The sequence below is a fragment of the Antrostomus carolinensis genome, unplaced genomic scaffold (genome assembly GCF_000700745.2).
Source record: "Antrostomus carolinensis isolate BGI_N321 unplaced genomic scaffold, ASM70074v2 scaffold7315, whole genome shotgun sequence".
Taxonomy (NCBI): Eukaryota; Metazoa; Chordata; class Aves; order Caprimulgiformes; family Caprimulgidae; genus Antrostomus; species Antrostomus carolinensis.
The window spans coordinates 14,111-36,884 of record NW_010318350.1 but is presented as its reverse complement, the minus strand read 5'-3'; the positions used below and the strand labels follow the sequence as shown (position 1 = coordinate 36,884).

Sequence of the window (22,774 nt, the reverse complement as noted above, 5' to 3'; positions counted from 1 at the left end):
CTGATCTCAGGTCTGTACCCAGTGTAGATGCAGGTCACCCCAGTGCAGCCCCATCTTGTGGTGGTAGCCGAGGAGTTAGGATGTGTTAAGCAGCTTTCATAACTTACTCCCAGTCTACACCTCAGTGCAAGTGGCAATTCTGCTTCGTTTCCTTTTGGACAGTAGCTTGATGTCATCACCAAAGAGTTTCTTGCTGTTTGAAAACCAAACTTTATCTTTCAAAGCAGCTGTCAATCGGTTGCTCTTCTTTTAAAGTGAACAGGAAGACTGTCTTGGTTGCCTTTGCCAAAAGTGGAGGAATCAAGGGACAAACAAATTGTCCCTGAAAATTTCAGGTATCTTTAGCAGCCCTCCTTCAGAAGCTTCATACTCTGGGGTTAATTGGAGGTTTTAAAGCCTACATGAAAAAGAAAGAGTTAAACAAATCACTGCACCTGGTGCAGTTTCAATGAATTACATCCCGGAAGAATTGCTGTTCACATTGGAACTCAAGTTACCTTTGGTGGAGGTTTGCCTTTGGGAACTGGGAGATGAACAGGTTTTCTCTCTGGTGCCTATAACAAAAATGTAGTTTAAATGTCATTAGGCTTTTGTGTCTGAGCAGCTGCAGAACCTCCTCAGACCTCAGCTGCTGCTCCTGTTATCTCGTATATTTATAACAGCATTTCCCTAGTGGAAAAGCTAGGGATGAATTAGATTAATCTGTCCACATACAAGAAGGCATAATAGAGGTATAGATCTCCCGTTTCAGGAGACCACCGAGCTATTCTTTATGTGTAAATTCATCTGTATCAAGCACCCATGCTCAAATAGACTGCCCAGGAAGCTAAACCTGATCACGTGCTCAAGGTGCATGTTGAGGAAAGCATCTCTAAAGACAGTGGGATTTAAATGGGTTTTTTATAATCAAGTTGATATGTAGGATTTGGGGTTTTGTTTGGGGTTTTGTTTGTTTGATTGGGTGGTTTTGTTTTGGGGTTTTTTGTTGTTGTTTAGTCCTGATCCATCCCTGTCTATGCAGGCAGTATCATGGAGTTCGATTGCCTATGTGAAGTTGGTTTCTACACCCTTGTATCGTGAGAGCCAGGGGCCTCAAATACTGAGACAGTAAATATCTGAGGGAAGCATTTTCATTCAAACAGGATGCTTTGGTTTCATTAATGGCAAATGTTTGTATTGTTCTGGTTTCCAATTAGTTTTTAATTAAAAATATATATGTATATATGCACACTGATGGAGATCCCTCTCAGGTGGCATCTACGAGATCTCCACAATACAGGGACCATTGCAGACTTCTGTAGCAGCAAAGATGCTCGTCACTGCCATTGTGTTTACATCTGAAATCCCTGTTGATTTCGACTCCAGGTATTATTGCTACTGAAATGTGATGGTGTTCAGGACTCCCTGGCACAGATTAAGAGTATCTTGTGCAGTTTAGGGTTTGGGGGTTTTTTTTTAATCATCATCAGAAACTGAAAAGACTAATTAGCATCTGATAGTTATTTGCAACTCGGATGAAAGATATGAAAAGTTGCAGGGTTATACTTACAAAAGTCTCTTGTGTGTGAGAAGAGGATGGTTTGGTAGAAGGAACAGGAGGTGGGGGACCTTTTGGCCTTATGACAGGCTGCAAAAGAAGAGAATATAAACCATATTGACCCCATATACATATTGCATGTGTGTGCATCCTCATGTTCCCGTGGGAACCTGCAGGCTTGTGTTCCATGTAAAAAGTGCATTAATAGGGGTAAAAGGATGCATTCATTTCAGAAGCAGGGATGCTTCATGTAATCTGTCCCCAAGAGAACTGTAGGGCCTTATCTGGAGTGCAGTGATGTGGGGACAGCCTTTGGGATCAGATTGTCATTGCAGATCTCCAGCATGGCATGAACTGGTATGTGTTGTCTTCCCAGAGCCAACATGAAAGCAGGTACTTACGCTCTGGAGCTTTGGTTTGTTCTCCTGCAGTGGAGGCACAGGGAGAAGAAGTTTCTTATCATTCATCTGAAAACAAGGAATAGTTAAATCAGATGAGCCCGTCTTGTGCATGTCCCTTCACTGCAGACAGATTACTAAGGGACTTAGTGCCATGTGCTTGCCCCACTCCCACCTCACACTGGGATTCACAGTGCTGTCCTCTCCACCCTACCATTTTTAAGCCCTCCTGGAAATTCAGAGCCCTTTTTCTGATGAGTTTTGGTGTTGCAATCCCTCAGCTGCAGTCCCAGGGAGACTATAAGTGACCCAACATCTCCCATCTCTTACCTTCTGGGCAGGCACCACCAGGACAGGGTGTTCTCTACATCTTTGTTCTTGATCCACAAAGACTTGGTTTGTGGCTCCAGGTCCCCTTCTGGTCTGGCAGCTACGAAAATATGACATATAACTGTAAATCTTACTCTGACTGAAGTAAAAAAACCTGCTGAAGTTGAATGCCTGCCTTACTCGTACTGGTGTGTTTTATAGCCATGTCCTTTATTTCCTGTTTTTTTCTTCCTTATTTTAAGTATTTAGGATTAATCTCAAGAGCTACAGTTTCAAGGCTTCAGTCCTCTCCCAAATATAGGATTTCTGAAATAGCTCAACAAAGGTCATGCCAACTTCCTTGGCTTTCCAGTGTCTAATTCCCTTCATCCCCTTTTAAAACCCCAGCTTAAAAACCTCTCCAGAAGTAACTTGGCTTTAGGTTTTTCTTTCCTCAATGTGGGTGAGCTTTTTACCTCTTCTTGAACACTCGGAAGCGGATAAGTAATACTGCTGTAGTTGCTGTGACAGCGAGGACAATCAGCACACCGGCAACAATAGCGAAGCCTGTCAGGGTGAGAAAACACAAACTGTTATTTCTTAAAAAACATCCAGTATTGCTAAGTGGTTTCCCATCACAACCATTAGCAATTTTTTTTCACAAGATCTAGACTCATCACTATTGCTTAAGCTCATGGCTTCTTCCTCTACCACAAAAGGTGAAGGAAAGGAATGTATTCCTGCTATTTTTGCCATATTTGAAGACTGGTTATTTCCTGAGCTGTTCTTGGGCTAAACAAACCTATCCCTTTCCATCTGTCCTCAAAGATCACTTCATGGTCATTCCTCTCCTCATTCTCAAAGGGTATTACACCAAGCTGGCCTTTGGCATTGTATACAACTAAGGCTTCACAATTTTCCTTCAACAAAGTTATTTTAAAGCCTCAACCAAATCACAATGTTGAGAGCTGATGGTGACCTATTGAGTGTGGAGAGAGGACAAAAATATTTAATAAGAAAGGCTTAATTTTTTTTTTTTTCCCAAAGTATTTTCCCTCTAGAGGTAAATCAGCTGAAGTCCAGCTTCATGCACATGATAAAGAAATGAACTTGCCCACCTCCCTTACAGCAAAACCTCTGGGAGCTTGACTCCACTCAAATTTGACAGTAAGCTAATATGGTGTGCTCGTTATCTCAGGATGGAGAAAGGAAAAGCCTGCTACTCTAAAATCTCCTGGGTGTACCACATCTGTCAGGTTAGAAGGAAAGACAGCTTGCTCTAGTCATTCCTACAAGTTGCAGTGACTTAGATGCACAGAAATCAGAGATCTGGGTATGCAAAGTAACAGTCTGGCACCAGTGCAAGTGAGGGCTGTCTCAGTGGAGTTGAAGCAGTTCATTTCAGCCCACGGATGACACTGTGACCCAACGTGTGACCATACAACACTTACTGGTAACTGCTGATGAGCTGTCACAGGTTGGTGGTGCCCACCCTTCTTCACACTGGCATTGCAACTCATGGTCACACACCTAAGGAAGCACAAAACCAGGAGTATCTTTAGGTTGGAAACATGAGTGAAGCTGGGATGTCATAAAATTGCAGTGGCTCTGGATCAGAGTCTTGATAAACTTATTGAAGCCAGGTCTGGAAACCCCCTCTCGTTTCACTTGGACCAAAATTTAGCAGCAAGCAGCAGTTCTGCACAGTGGACAGGCCTGGATGTCTGCTGCTGTGGGCCTTTTGCAGGTGTTTCTGCAGTGAAAGCTACAGAAGGCACAAAGCAGCAGAGCTGGTCTTTGCATCTGCAGGTCTCTGAATGCTCAAATAGGATGAACACAATTATCTTCCCAAAACAGATGATGACCTGAAAGAGAAGAGCTGTGGTGCTGTGGCTCAGGGGCAGGGCCAGACACAGAATCTGTGTCCATCTCCAGTGACCTGGAGCAAAAATATAGATGCTGTATCAGGTCAGATTTGCTTTAATATAAATAAAGGAAACTTCTGACCCTACAGCTTTTACAAATTCCTATCCCAGTAACTTAAATACTGTCATCTATAAGGTCAGTAGCTGATAGGCATAATTTCCTTTGGGTTTTGGGGTTGTTTTTTTTTTTAAATTAATAGCATGAATAGCTCATATCTTACAGCATGTCCAGTACACTTGGCAGAGCAGTTGGTTGATCTAAAGACGTCTTCGGCATAGACACATTCTCCATGGCTGCACACCTGAAACGTACAGGACAAATGTTACCAAAGTGATATACAGCTTTGAGAACATGCAGAGCTTGCAAGTTATGGTGTAAAGTGATGAAGGGTAAAAAAGAGGCATAGAAACAGGTCTGCAAATCACTCAAACCTACATTAGGAGTTTGATATGTGGATATAATTTTTCACTTGACCTTTGGGTATTTTATAGCAAAGGGGAGTGACAAAGATGTACAGACATCACTGCTTTCCATTCCTCTTCCATTCTTCATCCTTCCCTCCCTGCCAAGTAGAAATACATAGCAAAAAAACTGGACACAGCACTCAGTGTTGCCTAGCACATCTGTTATGGGAATAATTAATAATAGTAATATATGTATGGTCTTTTAACCTTCATACACAGGTATGTTTCTGCTGCCTCATATATTTGTGTCACTGAAGAGTAAGAGCAGTCAAGCATAAGGAAATCAGAATGACAGCAGTTCCTGTTTGCTCTGCTACTGATTTGTAAGAGATGTAAGGTAAAAGGTACAGCAAATCAGATCAGTAGCAGTTTAGTGTCCACTTCAGTCTTCTTCCCTGTTTAAAAATCTTTCTTGTCTGGTAAAAGAGCTAATGATATAAGCAAGACTGATAGAAGGGAAAATAAAATAAGGAGAAAAGCTTTTCTCTACTAACCATCCCATTCCCACACTTGGTTCCATCGAGAATCATCCCTGGGTCTACTTCTCCATTTCTAGGGAAACTTGCTTTGCAGGACTCAAAAGCCACCATGCTCCCATCCCGAGGCATGTCCTTTCCCCCGGTACAGAACAACTTTCCACACATTATATCTCTGGAAGGAGAACAAGAGCTACTAGAACAATGACATGGCACAGCAAAAGTATGAGCTGGTCTGTCCTACGGTTTGAATTTGTGGTGTCTGTACAGGAACTGTACAGAACGAAAAAGCTACAGAAAGGAATTTGGGTTTGTGGTGTTTTCAGGTCTGTTTGTGAGCAGAAAGTGCCAGGTTTTTAATTCCTCTTGAGCTTATTAGGGAGACCACGGTAATTTACAGAAATGAGTATTTAACTGACCTGTCCTCAACTTCTGAGGTTCACCTGAGGTTCAAGTTCCCTATCCAAAGATCCCCTTCCTGTACTTACCTGCTCAAGCCTGCAGTCATGCTCACGAGCAGGCTTGCATGTAGATTTGTACACACTTCTTTTTCAGACTGATCTCATGATTTCAAAACAAGTTTTCTTAGAATTAGTTATTCAAACTGAACAAGAAGTGGATGTATGTGCCATCTAAAATAGTGCACTTTGCTTCTGTCTCTAAATTTGAATAGGAATGGTCTCTTCCCAAATCCCAGCAAACTCTGTAACACAGTGCTTACTTTTTTTTACACGGGACGTGACTACCTTTTTCTTTTCTGCAGTATCCATAATATACCCCTTTCTCGTTCATCCGGTAACAGGAAGCTGCACCTTCAGTAGCCTCTGTGAAAGACAAAAATGCAATGGGATTAGCTGAGGTTCTCTGCCTGGGAAAACTGGTAATATTCCATTTCCTTTACCTGTTTAGGAAACGGTCTTTTCCCCACTGAAGTTGCCCATGGACCTACATGACTCTCTCTGACACTTCATGCATTATTTCTGCAATATTATTGTGTACGTACAGCAGAACCTGTCCTATGTGTTCTCTGTCCAGTAAAACCTATAGACCTTCCCCTAGAAGAAGTCTCATTCCCCTAGAAGAAGACTCATAGTCAGAACTGGAGATAGCTTAGGGTTGCAAAGAGGCTAAGCCATGACACACCTTCAGAAACAGAAAGGCACGCTAAATTTGGACATTAATTTAAAATACATTTCCTCTTCCTATCAAGCCAAGAATACTTACCCAGCTCCAAAGTTATCTTAAAAGCATTGTGCAAAAGAGGAATCCACTTACCACTTCCCATTTCTCTAGAAATACATTGCATTGTATGCTCTGAGTTTCATCTCACACGATTAGAATCACTTACAGTGTAAATATAATAATAATAATAAAGTGCATGCTACAAACTAGAACTAATCTCCATAGATACCCTGTTCCTGATTTACAGAGGGTCTTGGATGATTTTCTAGCAGCCAAAGCCTACCTCTGTCTCTCCCCTATGCAAACTTATTTTTCAGTGCCAGCCTGTACTCACGTGGTCCGAAAGCGGCTTTGCACTGGTTTTCTCGAGTGGGGCAGTTTCCCATGTAGCAGTAGCCTTCGCCGTAGTTGCAGGGATGTCCATTCACACGGAACCGATCCTCTGGGCAGTCTGCAGAAAAGCCAGTGCACATCTCTGCCAGGTCACAGTCGTGTCTAACTGCTCGGCAAACAGCTCCTGATTTTTTGTACTGAAGGGAGAGAACAATGCCACACTTAACACGGTGTCCTTCCGTGCCATTTAAAAATCACACTGAACTAGAGGCCTCGAATCAAAGGAGATAAATCTCATCCTCACTGTACAAGTTGCATGAGGGACCAGATCTATATCTGATTTAAAGTTGGCTATGTCAATTGACAAGATTTTTGCCTTGTTGTGCTTGAGCTTTTCTTTCCAGGAGAAAATGGGGGATCAAAATGCTCATTTCTCCAGGATGCTGAAAGACTGGGTGAATTGATAGTTGTGATGTAGCCTGGGATGGACAAAGTGCACTTGTCATTACAGTGTGTCCTGGTTTTCAGCTGAAAGAAGAGAGAGAGACACTGATAACATATCAGTGTTTGCATTTTTGTTGCTGGAAGTGAAGGATTTCGTGTTCTGTTAATCTACAGGTGCAAGATTTAAGGGGGTGAGGAATATTTAAATTAATAATCTAAACTGGCATTTTGATATGCCAGTGGGATATTCCATATCATATCACGTCATGTCTGGTATATTAGTGAGGGTCTCTTCCAAGGGTTAGCCCAGTGAACTATCACACAGTGCTCTGTCAGGTAGGGAGGAGTAATTCTTTTGAAAGCTGTATTACTTCTTTCTCATGGTGAAAAAAAAAACCCAACAAACCAACAAAACCAAACCCCCAAAAATATGAGAAGCAAGAGATTAAAAAAGAAGTCTTACTTGGCAGTTTTCACAGCACTCTCCATCTGCACACATGGAACCTGCTGTCAGTTTGCACGTCTCGGGGTCGCAGCAGTCATTTGTGCACTCCTGTGACAGAACTGGCAGTCAGAGCTGTGGTACAATGCCTCGGGTCTGGTCCCCTCTGTACTGTGCTCTCAACAAACCATCCTCTACTCGATTATCGAGGGAGGGAAGGAGATATTGGACCTGCCCTTTGCTATTCTGAAAACCATTTTCACTAGAAGCCATCCCAGTTACTGCGAGTGAACACATAAAGAATACAAAGTCTGGCTGATTGTGAAGGTGTTGACAGAAGTTGCACAGGGAACTTATTTATTTCTGCTGAGATGGTTTTGTATGTCTGGCCCTTCCCCATTCTCAGTTCCTCTGTCAACACAGCGAGACAAATCATGCAGTTGTGGTGACTTCGTAGTGGTGGCTACATTGCAGATCAGAATTTGATGACCACAGTCTGTACAGAAATATTTCAGCTAGTTTTGAACAGACTGCCTCAGAAACTAACAGAAACCAGCTCTTGTCCAGCCTGAATAAAACACTTTGCCTCTTCCAAGTATTATTTTATACCTCAGGAGTGCCGCAGTCACATTCCTCTCCTCTTTCCACAAAGCCGTTTCCACAGGTTGGAGGTGCTATGATGCTGCTTGTATCTGGGATGTTAGTTAAGCATTTTGGCATGTCACTCAACATGTACTTCTCAAAACTTTGGAGGCTGCAAGAGCTGAATTTCTTGGGGACGATAGAACTATATTGAGAAAGCAGAAGGTTTTACGTTAGGATCAGCATCGGCAGGGAAAAGCAATACCCTTTACAAGAGAAATTAAACAAGTGGTCATCCCCCAAACTACTAGGTGCAACCATTAGAAAAAAAACCCAAAACCAAAACAATTACTATTTCCTACTTATAGCAGGGGAAAAAAAAGTGGGAAAAAAAAAGATCAGAAAAAATTAATGTGCTAAATGTAAATACTGCCTATAATAAATCCCACATCCCAGAGATTGAATCGTGGTCTGCGCAATTTTTGCCTGGATGCTTCAGGCATTAGGAATTTTCATTGGGCTGCCCAGCAGAGGCTTGGGGAGTTCAAGTGGAGATGAAAATTGAACTAAATTCCTAACTAATGGGTGTTTATTGAAGGTGCGAGCACTTTGTGTGGTTTTCTCAGGAGACCTCTTCAGAGTAGAGAACAAAAATATACTTTAGGTAAATCTTGGGGAAGCTGTGTCATCTGAGTTTCATACTGTCATCAATGGAAGGAAGAAATGATTTATGGTTTGATGTGAAGACCCCTGCCACACATGCAAAACTAATGTTATCCAAAAGTGAGTAAGGTTTTTATTTTGGGGGTTTTCTGGGGAGGAGGAGTTATCCATCTGTGAATATTTTAGAAGGGCCTGGAATTTCTTCATTTTTCTCTTCTTTTTGTATAATTTGAATGGAATAATCTCAGAGGACAAAAAATAATTACTACTCCATTTTGGAAACTGACAGTTTATCTAAAGCCCATCCTTAACTGCCCCGTACATTAACAACCTCACCATTTTATCCAAACTCCTACCTGACAGTATCTGTCATGATACAAACTTTAGCACTACACGTGCAGGCGTCAGTGTCGTGACTCATGCCAAGGTTGTGTCCCATCTCGTGTGCCATGGTAGCTGCAACTGCAATCTCATTTCTGTTATGATCCTGTGGAGACAAGAGCAGGCTATTATTTCTATGAATATTTTAGAATAGGTAGGAACACCACAGAAGCCATGTGGCTAAGAAATTAGGACAGTTTTTCTTCACATGAAATTATCCTCACTGCTATATGAGGATTGATAGGTTGTTCAATCCACAGGTGCATCTATTCCCCAATTTATGCTGGATTAGATTATAAAAGCAATGAGATGATACCACAAATGAGCATGAGTAAATTGGTATAATTAGTTTTTAAATAAACACGAGGAAGTTAGGCTGCCAAGTAACAGCTGAGTGATGAGGGGAACTGAACATCTGAAATTCTTAATCCTCTTTCTGTGTTTAGAGTAATTATGTGGGTGCGATGTAATTCTTACTCATTACACCAAGGTAACTCTTGTGTACAGAGTTGTGTGTGCACAGAAAGGAAAGGCAGATGTTGTGCTCCATCTTTGCTCTTAGCTTGGTGTTTTGTACAGCTTGGTGGGAGGGAGGAAATGAAAAGTCCTGCTTTTTTGAGTGAAATCCGGATGTATAAACAGCAGGTTCCAGCAGGTAGTGGAAATGCATAAAGCAGGAGAAACAGTGTACTGGTCATACTCTTCTAGCATGATGTTGCAAATCATCCTGCTATGAAAGGCATCCCCCCACCCTGAAAAGCATTCTGGTTTTACGATCATCCTAGGATGGTGTGGGAAAGCTGGAATTTCATGTGAGTTATTCCTCTTGCCAACAAGCCCAACCTCTGAAGCTGGATGCAACAGTTAAGTTCCCAGTGGTGTTGGTAAGGTTTTGGATCTGTGTTCTTGTTTGGGCTGAAGTTTAAGTACAAGAGTTTAGGAAGCAGTAATTAAGTGGCCAAACTGATGATATGCATTATGACAGAGCTAATTCTCCATTCAAAACAGGGAACTTTAATGTAGAGGCACAAAACTACTTATTTCTCTCCTTTGATTCTATTGGAGCCTGATACTCCAAATACAGGTGTCTGAGTTTGATGTTGGCATTTAGATAACACAGATACCATGCTTTGTGTGTGCTTTTTTTACCCTCTGCACTTCATTTAAAATAAACTCTGACTATGAATTTTTACAGTCTAATAACATAATGATGTGAACCAAACAGAGAACTGAAAGTGTTGTACACCCAACAATTTTCATAAATGTTCTTTGCTGGTTGAGTAAAAAACATAGGAAAACCTTTAAAAATTAAAATAAACAAAAATAAATCAGACCTGAATAATACCTGCAGAATATATATCACTGCAGATGGCTTTTAGAAAGGCTAATCCAACCGTCGTCCCCTCAAAGGCATAGCCTCTGTAAGGAAAAGAAAGGAAGAAGAAATGAAGTGACCAGGAAGCAGATCTGAAATCTGCTTTATCAACTAGGCTGAAGGCTTTAAGCATATCCTCATTTCCAGCTCTGATTTGCATTCCTGATTTAATCCAATATTTGAGGACATGCTTAAGATCACTGCAAATCAGAAAACAATTGAATACCTTTTTCATTTTAGATTTTTAATGAAATTATGTTGCAGTTCATCAGACTTAGAGCATCCGTTTGCATGTAAAGAGCCTGATGAAGTGCCCTAAACCTCGCAAGGTGCTCAGATGAATCGGGGCCATTGAACATGGGCCAAGTGAGCACTGGTTTAGTTTGGCAACGTGCATTTCCCAGCCCCCAAACTTCATGTTGTGGGTCCTCAGGCTGATGGACCACACTGCAGTCTGAAGGACACTCAACCGGTTTTTTTGTGACCAGAGCAGGGAAAAAGAGAGACTGAGATGTACTAACAGAGCACATTGCCTGTTCTTGCAGGGATTCAGATAGAAAGATTAGATACTATGTCCTGGCAGGTAATCACGCTCCAGGAAAAACTACAAGTAAGAAACAAGAGCACACATTTATCTTTGTGTCTAGAATTAGCACAACCCGGTACTGGAAAACATGAAACCTGGTTGAGTATAGACAACATATTTGGTGGGTTGGTGACCGATTTTTAAAGAATAAATTAATGTTTATAAATATCTAAAGGGCAGGTGTCAAGAGGATGGGACCAGACCCTTCTCAGTGGTGGCCGGTGATAGGACAAGGGGCAATGGGAACACAATGAGACACGAGAGGTTCTACTTAAACACGAGGGAAAACTTCTTTACTGTGAGGGTGTTGGAGCCCTGGGACAGGCTGCCCAGAGAGGGTGTGGAGTCTCCATCTCTGGAGATGTTCAAACCCACCTGGACACTTTCCTGTGCAACCTGGTGTAGGGATCCTGCTTTGGCAGGGGGGTTGGACATGATCTCCTGAGGTCCCTTCCAGCCCCTACAGTTCTGTGATTCTGTGAAATTTCTTGAATGTATTTGGAAAATGCAAATAGGAAACAGAGTGATACCCACGTGATGAGCTGAGCGTTGTCGTTTCTTTTCCTCTTTAATAAATCTGAGAGACGCCACTTTGAGAAACTGTCCAGAGTGAATCCTGCAGCACGACCCAGGAGACATTTGTCACCATCTGTCCAGATTTCTAAGCCAATTAAAGCCACGTAGATATTTATGGCCTTATAAACCTGCAGCAGAGAAACAGCATTGCTGTAAAAATGAAGCACATTATGAAGACTTACGAAACACTTATCCTGGTAATAGGTTCACTTTTGTCACTTGCTCCAATATAGTCCACTTCAGACCTGATTTAAGCTTTTCTGCACTTTGAAGTTGTACAAAAATACAACAAACAAAACATTAAATCTTATTTTCCCTCACATTTAAACCATCTGTAAAAATGGCTTTAAAATACTTGAAAATTCCAGCAATATTTTTTAAGAAATTTGTCTTGCAAAAGAAATCACGAATCACTTCATTCTTTTTGAAGGATTTCAGTCATTTACTCTAACGAGTGTTATGAAAATAGAGTATAAATCTTCCTTCATAGAAATCTCATCTCTGAAGGCAAAGAACAGGATAATATGGATGGGTGTGTTGAATTTTTTTCATAAATTACAATGAAGTTCAATTTTCATTCCTTCTTACATGTAATAATGAAAATTCATGATGTTTACAAAAGAAAAAGATTATAAATCACTTCCATTTCAATTTCCCTTTGCTCTATTTGCTCTTACCGTGTTGATGTAATTGACTATTCCAAATATCCTCTGCCTTACGCTCTTTACATCTTCATCGTACTTCTTATACTAAAAAAGTAAATATAGTATGTTAGGAAAAGAAGTGGAAAAAAAATGATTTGTCAGCAAAGAAATATCCCACAGCAGATTGCATTGCAAACCACACCAGACCCTTTTAAAATGTGTATCTATGTGTAGGGTGCAGAGGAGGACAGGCACTCTATGATGTTTTCTGAATTCTTGCCATCTCCAGCTGGGATTTTCAAAATCAAGTGACATTAGGAAATTGTGTTCCTAGCCAAAGTCAGTGGTAACACACAGCGTAGCACTGTCATTGTGGTAGGAGCCCAAGGATATGAGTAGCACCTACTTTGGAAAGCTCACCTCTAGCTGCTCAAATGAGGAAAAGAAAATCATTTCAATACTCACCAAAGTATTGTCTGCAACTATGTAAACTTCTAGATACTTTTTTGCTTTCAGGTATGCTTTCATCTAAAGAAAAGACACATTTGAATGACTTCTAAGGCTTGTTTCAGTCTCAAGCTTTGCAATTTCAAACACACGTATGAGTTACGAGGGTATTTCTTTAGCAAAGTCATTTGGAATGGGTCTGTCTTGCTTTAAAATGATGAAAAGTAAGCTAGATATTAAAATTATTACCAAAATGATGAAAAATAGGCTAGATATTAAGAAGCAGCTAGGTGTTTAAAGATGCCTGTGAGCACCTATTAGCACATGCAGGAAGGCGTAACTCGGGTAGTGACTGGAATTTCAGATCTGTGAGATTTTCCACTGGTTCTTTGAGATCTGATTATGCTTCACTGTTTGCAATTGCTTCTTTTCTGGAGGTGCCAGCAGATAAAATGGGACTTGTGCTACTCACAGAGTTTTCCTGCAGCAACAATTTCTTTTCTAACGTGTCATTACTGGACTGTTGCTTAACTATGTACTTACTTCTGGACTGTTGCTGGATTTGAAGATGTCATTGATGGGGTCATTTGAATCCACTTCCCAGGTATTATTGATTAGACCACAGGTTTTAATGGACTCTTGTTCGAGTTTCTCATATTTATAAACCGCATGTTCATCTCTGTCTGAAGTTCCCAAGGGTTCAATGAGGTACTTCTGACCACGGGTCTCAAAATATCCACTAAGAAAATTAGTTAGATTGTGATCTTTTGAATCTGAGTCAAGACAGAAACATTATCCCTAACAGCATTTAGCCCAAGTGTACAGACCATTTCGCTCACTGATGCGATGGAATAGTTAGGCAGCATGCAGGCACAGTGTGCAGGGATTTAAAAGCACACATCAAAGCTGCTGAGGCAATTGGAAGATTGGACTGGTCAGAGAAGTCTCTGAGTAGGAGACTGTCAGTCAAAAAGAAACTGGTTTAGGAATGAATTAGATTTAAATTTGGGGGGATTGTGCTAACAGAGGTGATTGAGAAGTGAATTTCAGTTTAGTGGGGAATTCAAAGATAAGTTTTCATCTTTAATTGAGATAAAAACCTGAAATATTGAAAGGAATGAAGAGTTTTGAATCATTTCAAGCTGAAAATGTCAAAATAAGCATTCTGTGTTAACATGTAAACTTGACAAGATATGCCAGCAGCATTCACAAAGAAAGTCTGAGTTTTGGCAAAGCCCCACTAACCATAGAGAAAATGTTCAGCTGCAGCTTCTCAGACACAAGAGCTTCCTCTTGCCTTTTTATCTTATACCCTGTGTCTGTTATACCACTGTAGCACTGAAAATAATGTAGCTTTCTCTTGAAGTGTTACTGGAGCTTCCTACAGCTTAGAAGCATCAACCCTAAATGTTTGCTTACAGCAAATGCTATGATTTATGACCAGATCTAATAAGGAATTAGTCATATGAATTTATTGATCTAGATGTTTCTTTAATTTCCAGTTTATAAGCTCTGAAATTGAAGTAGAAAGATAACTTTTTTTTTTCTCCCTTCTTTCAATTTTTTTTGGTAAACTAGTTTCCTTGTAAGCTTGACTAAAATAGAACACCCACCTATTTACCTGTTGATTCCATTTAAATTGGAAAATTTATCCTCATAGATTATGCATATTCTGCCAGTGATACCCTCTGGGAACCAAACCTCCACCTTACCTTAAACCTTTGCAAGCACTGATGCTTGCTGTGGAATCAGCATCATTCTGAACGTAACCTTCATAATAACAGTGATCCTGTTTAGAAAGAAAAAAAATACACTGTCAAATCAGGCCGTGTCTCATTTCTCTATTTCTAGGTACAAGCTACAGCAAACTATGCTGTCTGAGGAAACCTCCTGTTAGAGGAGATTCTTAAAATGAAAAAAGCTGGTGACTGTTTCTGTGTTGGCTACAATATCATTATGGTTATCCTACAGCACAGAGGGACCCAGATTGTGATCAGTCCAATCATGGTGGGCTCTGGTCAATACCCAACAGTACATGAAAATAAGAATATCAGTATCACTGCTCAAAATTGAGTGTATACTGATGTGCTCTGCTGAATTAAGGTCCATACCAAATTATTTTATTGTGGCTGAATATCAGGGAAATTCCCTTTAATATTAACCCAACATTTAAATGTATTAACTTCAATGAGATTAAAATGCATGTATTATACTAAAACATATGATTAGGGGAATTTTTTTTTATTACTTAATTGACTAAAGGATCTGAGGTCCAGTTAACACTTCTGTGTTCACAGAGACTTCAAAGTCACTGAGGTATTATGGAAAATTTTACTGACAGCATTTTCCTTCATAGATCTCTTGAGAGAGACCTATAACACAGTGCTCAAACCCACGTGCACTGTGCCATTTGTTTTCTCATAGATGTTTGGTTTCACTTTACTATTTATCTGTCTTCCTTCCAGCACAACGTACCAACTTCCTTACAGTGAAAAAGACACCAACAAAGTGAAAATTACTAGAGAGGAAAAAGTGGAGAATTACTCTCCATCTTTTGAGGATAGAAGAACAACAGCTCCTAAGACCACAATAACCTGTCCACTGCGTAGGCATTCCTTGTTCAGCAAGCTGCACAGGTAGGCATGTTTGACATTGTCTTTAACCAGGTGTAGGTGCTATTTGCTTTTCACAGGATCCATTCAGAGAGTGAAAGTAATTGGAGCAATCAGAGATATCATCTTTTTCCACAAAAAAATACCCCAATCCAGAATTCTTTAAGGTCATTATTTTTTTCACTCAAGATCCTCCTGTTCCCACTTAATCGCTCCATGGCAAAGAACATAAGGCTTTGTATTCCAAATTAAATGAGTTAAAATACACACCATGACATTGGACAAAAAGCTTTAGGTGAGAGGTGTGTGGAGATAAGACACGAATGCACAGTTAATAAAAATTAAGTTCTACGGTGACTTCCTTTGTGTCTGGATCTGAATAACTGATTTGTCACGGCTCAGAGAAACCACCTGGGGTAACGTGCAATGCATTTGCTGTGAGCGTGGGTGGCAATGTGAGCCAGGGAGGAAATGTGACTGTATCTGCTTCTATGATCTCACTGACATAAGGGTGTAAAAACAAATCATGGAGTTGTACAGAATGAGCAAAGTCAGGAGGGCAAAGTCAGAAGGTAGAAGGCAGTGGAATGGCCCTGGCTCCACTGCCTTACCTGACATAAGAGAGGAATTTGACTCAGAAAATATATTCATCAACCAGTAAGGTACAAAGTCGTCATCCTTCTGAAAGACAAACTCTGTGTCTGATTCTCAAGACGTGCAGCTCTGCCAGAGTCCCAGGTGACGTCTTCCCTGTCCCTTCAGAGACATCCTAAATGACAGTGCTTAGACCCTTGATTTCAAACCCTTTCTTTCTGTCTGTTATGTGCTATTTCATGGACCCATGAATCTCAGACAGACGTCCTCAAGACTGCAAGTATGAGGGAAGGAAATCTTATTTATTACCTTGATCTCTGGACTTGTTGTTATTCGTTGTCCGTCGTCAGAATAAACTGTTTCAGTGTAGTCTCTAGCGAATAGATGCCTGCAAAGAGTTGAGTGCAATTAGTATTCAAAAGAAATTGTAATCATCTAGAAATAAGGCAATTACACAACATGCAAAGTATGTAGGGAATTCCAGTGATTACTCAGGTTATTATTAGTATCGAAAAACTAGGGAAGCAAAGCTGCTGGGTGGGGAATTCTGCCTATTCATAAGCTTTACTCACACAAAGGCATATTTCTAAAATAAGACAGCAATTAAAGTCTACTTATTTCATTGATATGAAACAAATAAACTCTACTTATTTCATTGACATAAACCAATCTTCTAGTAGATCTAAAAGTAAATATATAATTATATATGCAGTATTGATCCTTCTTTTGGCATCCAGTTTGTGTAGATATTTCCACCACTCCACAGTGCCTGTGAAATGATACCGCTCTGATCTCTTCCCAGTTCACCCTCACTGATTGTAAAATAATAAATTACTGTATTTCTGCCATCACTGGGGAAGGTGCCTTTGGGTTTCTCATTTTGTAATCTGCTATGGAAGGCTGGATCCTGCAAGGCTCCATGCACTCAGACTCCTGTGTGGCAGAGCAGGGGCTTAACTTTAAGCCAGGGCTTTGGTCTTACTAAATCTAGCAGTAAAACAAGTCTACATTTGCTTCTGTTTGGGCAAATATCCCAGACTGCCACAGTCCCAATTCTTTTTAAAGAGTGGGATTTAGTACAATATCATTTCCCTTCCCTCCTTCCAAATATTTAGATTAGATTAAAACAGGGGCAAACAGTTAATTATAGTCTATTTTGAACATGAACTGATTATAGTACAATTGTATTTACACAGCCATTAGAAAAGTACCTATTAAAATAGATTTGCTTGATCCCATGTTAAATATTACGGTGCAGCCAGCAAGCAGAAAATTACCCATGTGCTTTATTTTGTGTTGATCTGTACAGTTTTGGACTTTTCTTGGTATGCTTTGTTCCATAACAAAGCCTGCTGCCTCTCGGTACCCTCTGCATGGCCTCTTTAAATGCTCTTTATCTCTTCAGCCGAGGAGGTAAGCTCTACTCTCTTTCAATTTTCATAAAGCATTTTGTCAATGCCAGTATATATTAGACTACACAAAATCCAGCAGCAGTAGTGTTAAAGTAGGGAGGGCTGTAAGGTGAATTATTAAGGATTATTGCATCTCTTATTACTGTTTTCCATTTTTTAAAAGCATACTGAGCCCACACCCCATTTCATGGATATTGCTCTGGTTTTTCTCTGCAGTTTTTACAAGCATAGAACAAATAAATATAACCAATATATATGTATGGAATCCACGGACATCTATCTTGTGAATTAATATGAAAACATTAAACATTAGTGGCTTTAGCCATTTAGGAAATAAATGGGAGCACAGAGTTAGCAGCATAGGCAAATCATTCTGCCATGGCATGTCATACGCCTGTGTAGTGATTTCCCATAGGGACATGAAGAAGGTTTCTAACCAGAACATGGTCTGAGCAACCTGCTCTAGTGAAGATGTCCCTGCTCACGGCAGGGGGGTTGGACTCGATGATCCTTGAAGGTCCCTTCCAACCCAAACTATTCTATGATTCTATGATGCTTTCTCTCCCCTCTTCTCCTCCTCTCATTGCAGTTCAGATGTTGTATTTACCAGAATACCTAAATCCTGTTTCTTTATATCCTGAATGCCCTACAGAGCCATTTACAGTGAGGAATAATGCTCAAGGAAAAAGCTGAACTCAACCTACTTATTTTTTTGTAGGTGCAGTATGACTTCCTCTCCGTTGGCTTTGATTCCATACTTCATTGTGTCATCGTATTTTGTCTGTAAACAGATTTAAGTGTTAGAATATGGACTGTTACCATTTCTGGCCTCACTATGAGCTGTCTTTTACTGAGTTGCCAACTACATTCTTTTCCTCCTCTTCCCACCAAAAATAAGTACTCTGGCAGTTATAGAATAAGCAGGAGGTCACTCTCTTTCAATTTTTTAAATTAGAGAGGCAAATTCAACTTTGCAAATGTGTTTCTACAATCATAAGCACATACCCTGCATATTTGGGAAAATGCTAAAGCAGATGCTTAGTCTCAAACACTTTCATAACTCTCTTGAAATATGCAAAGGCATGCTTGTTTTTAAGCATTTGATTTAATTTACTTTAAATTACAATGTCCATAGGTTATTCAAAATCTGAATAGTATCAAAACCTACATCTTTGCAGAGATAAAAGTAGAGAAGACCCACTGATGGCACACAGTACACACCGAGCACACCTCGCAGGTCAGCTTTACCAGACATGGGATCACTCCTTTAGGTTTCCTCTTTTATTTCCTTTTGCAAGATTGAGTGTCTGGCTCCAAATTCTCTTACCCCTAAAACCCAAGGGTACTCTGACTCCAGAAAACCTTCCCCAGCAAAAAAAAACCCAACAACAGTTATCTCTTTTAATACCTCTTTGTTTCTTTCTACATCTCTTTTATGTACTGTGTGCAATTTCCGTGGATAAACTATTTCATATTGCTCAACTCCAGGTAATTTCTTGCTTGTGCTCCCTAGGGAGAAACAGATGTATATTTATGAAAACGCAGTATTAACTTATTAAACACCATATTTCATGTCTGTCAAGACTGATTCTTCTGGGCTGTGTAGTCATTCCTCTGTTGCACCACTCGTTTCTCATGTATTCTCTGCACTGGCTTGGGCATGTGCTCATCTGCTCTGCTAAGCAGTCACCCCCATCGTGTGACCTAACCTGAGGTTTGTTACAGTCTGCATTTCAGATGAGTTGACATACCTGGCTATGTCCAAATGTCAAAGTATTTTGTGCAATTTGCTTTGGATTTCTTTCCCCAGCAGCAATCAGCAGTTTCAAGTACCAACATGTTAGACCAGCTATGTGAGGTGCAACATTTGCCTTCGCATTTTGCAGATGACATTGATTCAGTTATATGGTTCTGTGAAATTAGTGATCTCCAAACCTTATCACATGATGAGATACAAGTTAAGACTGCCTCTAGATAAGCAAATAAACTCATACGGTTCACCACAAGTCTGGAACATGCCTAGATTTCTCCTTTAGAAAGCTTTTCAGCTGGTCTTCTCACATAAATACTTGTGAGTAGTAATAGCCACTCTTACCTATTGAGTCAGATTGAGGTGGTGATGTACTTGTGAGAGCAGAAGGACTGGAGAGAAGGCATTTGAACAAGACTGGGTAAAATAAAAGGAGATCAGCAGTAAAATAGGAAAATCTCAAAGGTGGTAAGGAATCCAGATGATTCCTTAACTCGCATGACACTTTTTACTGATCCTACTTGTGAGGTGTGTCATATGTCTGCAGTGGCTACCAAGAATTTGTTGAGGAAATCTAGTGCTGATGAAAAGCTTTTCTTTTTGTTTTCTGCTTCTAAGCCTGAGTGAATCTTGACACAAGTTAATTTGTGGCATGACTTGCAGGGGTGGTCAGCATGCCTTGTATCATTTGAGGTTAATTATAGTAGCTGGTGTACAGCATTTGGGAAAACAGGGTCGTGCAAGGCATGTGTTAGTTTCCAACGAGGGAACAGCAGGTTTTATATGCCTCCTAAGCAATTTAATCTCCTACAAAAGGTCATTTCATCTGAAAATGATGCTCAGCATCAAGCACAAGAGCCTGTATTTGGAAAAAGAAAAAAACAACCCCCAAAATACACAACAAACAACAAACAACTCCCATTTTAATTGTCTGCCCCAAGGCCAGATTTTTACAAGAGTAGGGCATCCAATTACTGTAATTTTCTATATCTGGAACAACAGAGCACATCCTCATGCAAATTGTTCCAGTAAAATAAACAAATTAATTCTTCAGAACTGGTTTATTTGATTATACCCTTTCCAAAAATAATTGCAGAATGAACTTGGTTGTATCTTGACAAAAGTGAGTGCTAGAGAGAAAGGCATGAGGGTGTAATGGTAACGAGCCCCAAGAAGTTATCTCGCATCAGCTGAGCAATTACACAGTTACTACCCATGCACGTGCTCGTAGCAAATACCAAGTACAAGTTTGTTATTGTAAATTTAAATGAAGTTTTATATTTTACGCAACTAATTATTATTTCTTTATAAAAAAAATGTTTTGCTTTGCAAGCTTAGTCTTTCCATGAGCTTAAAGTGCCTTTTTATGTAATGATCAAAGTAATATTTTAGGTTTCTCAGCTGAATTTCTCTGCTCCAGTTTTATCTGTCCACTCCCTATTGCAGACTCAGCTGTAGCCCAGATAGTTCAAGTTTGGGCCAGATTTGAATAGGGATGCAGAACTAAACTTGTCTTTTTCCTGCGGTGTGATTCAAACAGCACTTCGAGGAAAACAGGTTAGTTTTGTTCTGGAACAAAGAGTTTCTTAGAGGTAGGGTTTTTTTTTAATCAACACAATATATTGTCTTTGTCTGCCTTCAGGCATTGTCTTGAGTCAGGAGCTTTAAGGAAGAAAGAAATTCCTTGAGCCTCATACAACAGCTAGAAAAAGTACTAATAAGAAACAAATAGTTCTGTACTTTTCCAAGAACCTAAACCAGGAAGAAAAATCAGGAGTGAGGATTTTGTTGACAATGCAGATTTGATTTTGTCAAGAGTCACAATCTATAACAGCATAAGCATTAGTACTGTGCATATTTCAGATATTCTGTGCAACAAATGAAATCATAAAGATACCTGCATGAAAACAAATTGCACGTTCAATTATGTCCATAAACCCTGTGCATGCTTGTGCATGCCAAGCTCTGAAAAAAATCTGTTCCTGTTGCCATGAATTAAAAGAAACAATGCACATGGCAAAAAAAAAAAGTGTACTGTGTTAAGGTTAAGTCCTATGAATACTCATAACCTGAGGCATTGCACAGATAATAAGGGTGCTAACTATTTTAATTTGGGTAATGCCATTAATTGAATTCAAATAAAAATCTTTTCTTTTACAGCCAAAAATACTCTCAGTGTACCAAGTTATCCCAATTGGATAAATTATCCTCTCACTTGCAGGGGAAATACTTTAATTGCTCACAACATGAACTGGTTCTAGGTCTTTAGGCAATCTATGGCCAGTTTTCTTGCAAGTAAATACTTGTCCAACTCAAGAATTTTAGATAAATGCATTGAAGAGAAAGAGGAAAAAAAGCAAACATCCCTAACTTCAGCAACACCATTTTTTCCAATGGTTTTAATTCACTGTTTTTCACTATTATCTACATGTTAATAATTTCTAAAGGCTTTACAAAGTAATCCATAGCAACCACTGATAAAAGATTAAAAAAAAAAGAAAAGAAAAGAAGCCATACCTTGTTGGAGAAAATGTAGCAGAACAACAGAAACAAGAAGTATATTAGTCATCTCAGTTGCGCTCAGTGGTCTCCGCGGTCTGGGAAAGCTGAGTTCCCAGCCTGTCTCTGCTTTGAGCAGCCCTCTCTTGTGCACTGAATGAGAGGGAGGGAGTTGTTCAGCTTTATTCTTGTTCCTATATGAGGAAGTGTTTACTAAAGGTGTTGCACAATTTTCAAGTCACAGTGTGTTACAGCAAGCGGAAGTTCCTGCTGGTTAGTTAATGTCACACGAATTGTGATGTATTGATTACTGCTTTGAAATAAATTCCCTAAAACGGTTCATCAAGAAAAATGAAATAAATAAATACAGAAAGAGGGAGATTGGAGTGGTCCTAATGTTGCCTTTTTATAGTCTGGCTGGTAAAAAGCTACAGGAGAAACAGTGGGTACCGCTGGTGGCTCAAGGAATGTGAAAGTTTTTGAGAGGTTTAAGGTAAAACAGGTACTGGTGGCTGATGTTAAAGAAGGGTTTCAGTTCTTGCTGGTTACCATTTAATCTGTATGGAAGGGAAGCTTTAGAGCACTGGTAAAGGTACCTGTAATTCTGTATCTGTGAATCATATCTAGAGGATAAACACTGAGTAGGTCCTTTTCTGCCCCTTCCATCTATATTAGTAATATTTGCTTGAGGTTCATGTGCTAATGTCTAGATACAAGGGGCTGCAGACAAGTGAGTAATCAAGGTGATATCTGTCAAATACTATTCTAAAAATCTCTGTTAGAAACTTATCACACTGACTTAGCCAGTTGTAATTAAATAGTACCATGTACTTAAGGCCACAGCTAACAATATAGAACCATCTTATAGAAACTGTAACTTGTCATATGTTAGAATAGGCATTACAAAGTTTGTAGAATTAGAATGGATTGTGCTGTATACTGCAGTATATGAATATAAATTTATATCAGCAATACACATTGCACAGTAATATGTAATAATTTACTACTTTCATTTATAAATAAATGCCTACAAGAAAGCTGGGGAGGGACTTTTTATAAGGGCAAGTAGTGATAGAACAAGGGGTGATGGCTTGAACCTGGAAGAGGGGAGATTGAGATGAGATCTGAGGAAGAAATTCTTT

The 22,774-nt window shown here is 39.8% G+C and overlaps 1 protein-coding gene across 1 annotated transcript; it reads right to left on the bottom strand.

The window, feature by feature from the left end:
• Positions 1–364: 364 nt before the first annotated feature.
• ADAM28 (ADAM metallopeptidase domain 28) lies at positions 365–21,702 on the bottom strand. Its single transcript, XM_010168860.1, has 24 exons — positions 21,651–21,702; positions 18,792–18,892; positions 18,088–18,164; positions 16,281–16,359; positions 14,478–14,554; positions 13,309–13,504; positions 12,784–12,846; positions 12,352–12,423; positions 11,633–11,802; positions 10,472–10,556; positions 9,113–9,243; positions 8,121–8,298; positions 7,533–7,622; positions 6,627–6,822; positions 5,832–5,934; positions 5,129–5,285; positions 4,391–4,471; positions 3,696–3,774; positions 2,721–2,811; positions 2,266–2,365; positions 1,939–2,004; positions 1,550–1,627; positions 498–554; positions 365–397 (listed from the first exon to the last, which is right to left on the bottom strand). The coding sequence occupies exons 1-24, from the start codon at positions 21,700–21,702 to the stop codon at positions 365–367; spliced, it is 2,412 nt and encodes an 803-aa protein (XP_010167162.1).
• Positions 21,703–22,774: the final 1,072 nt, after the last annotated feature.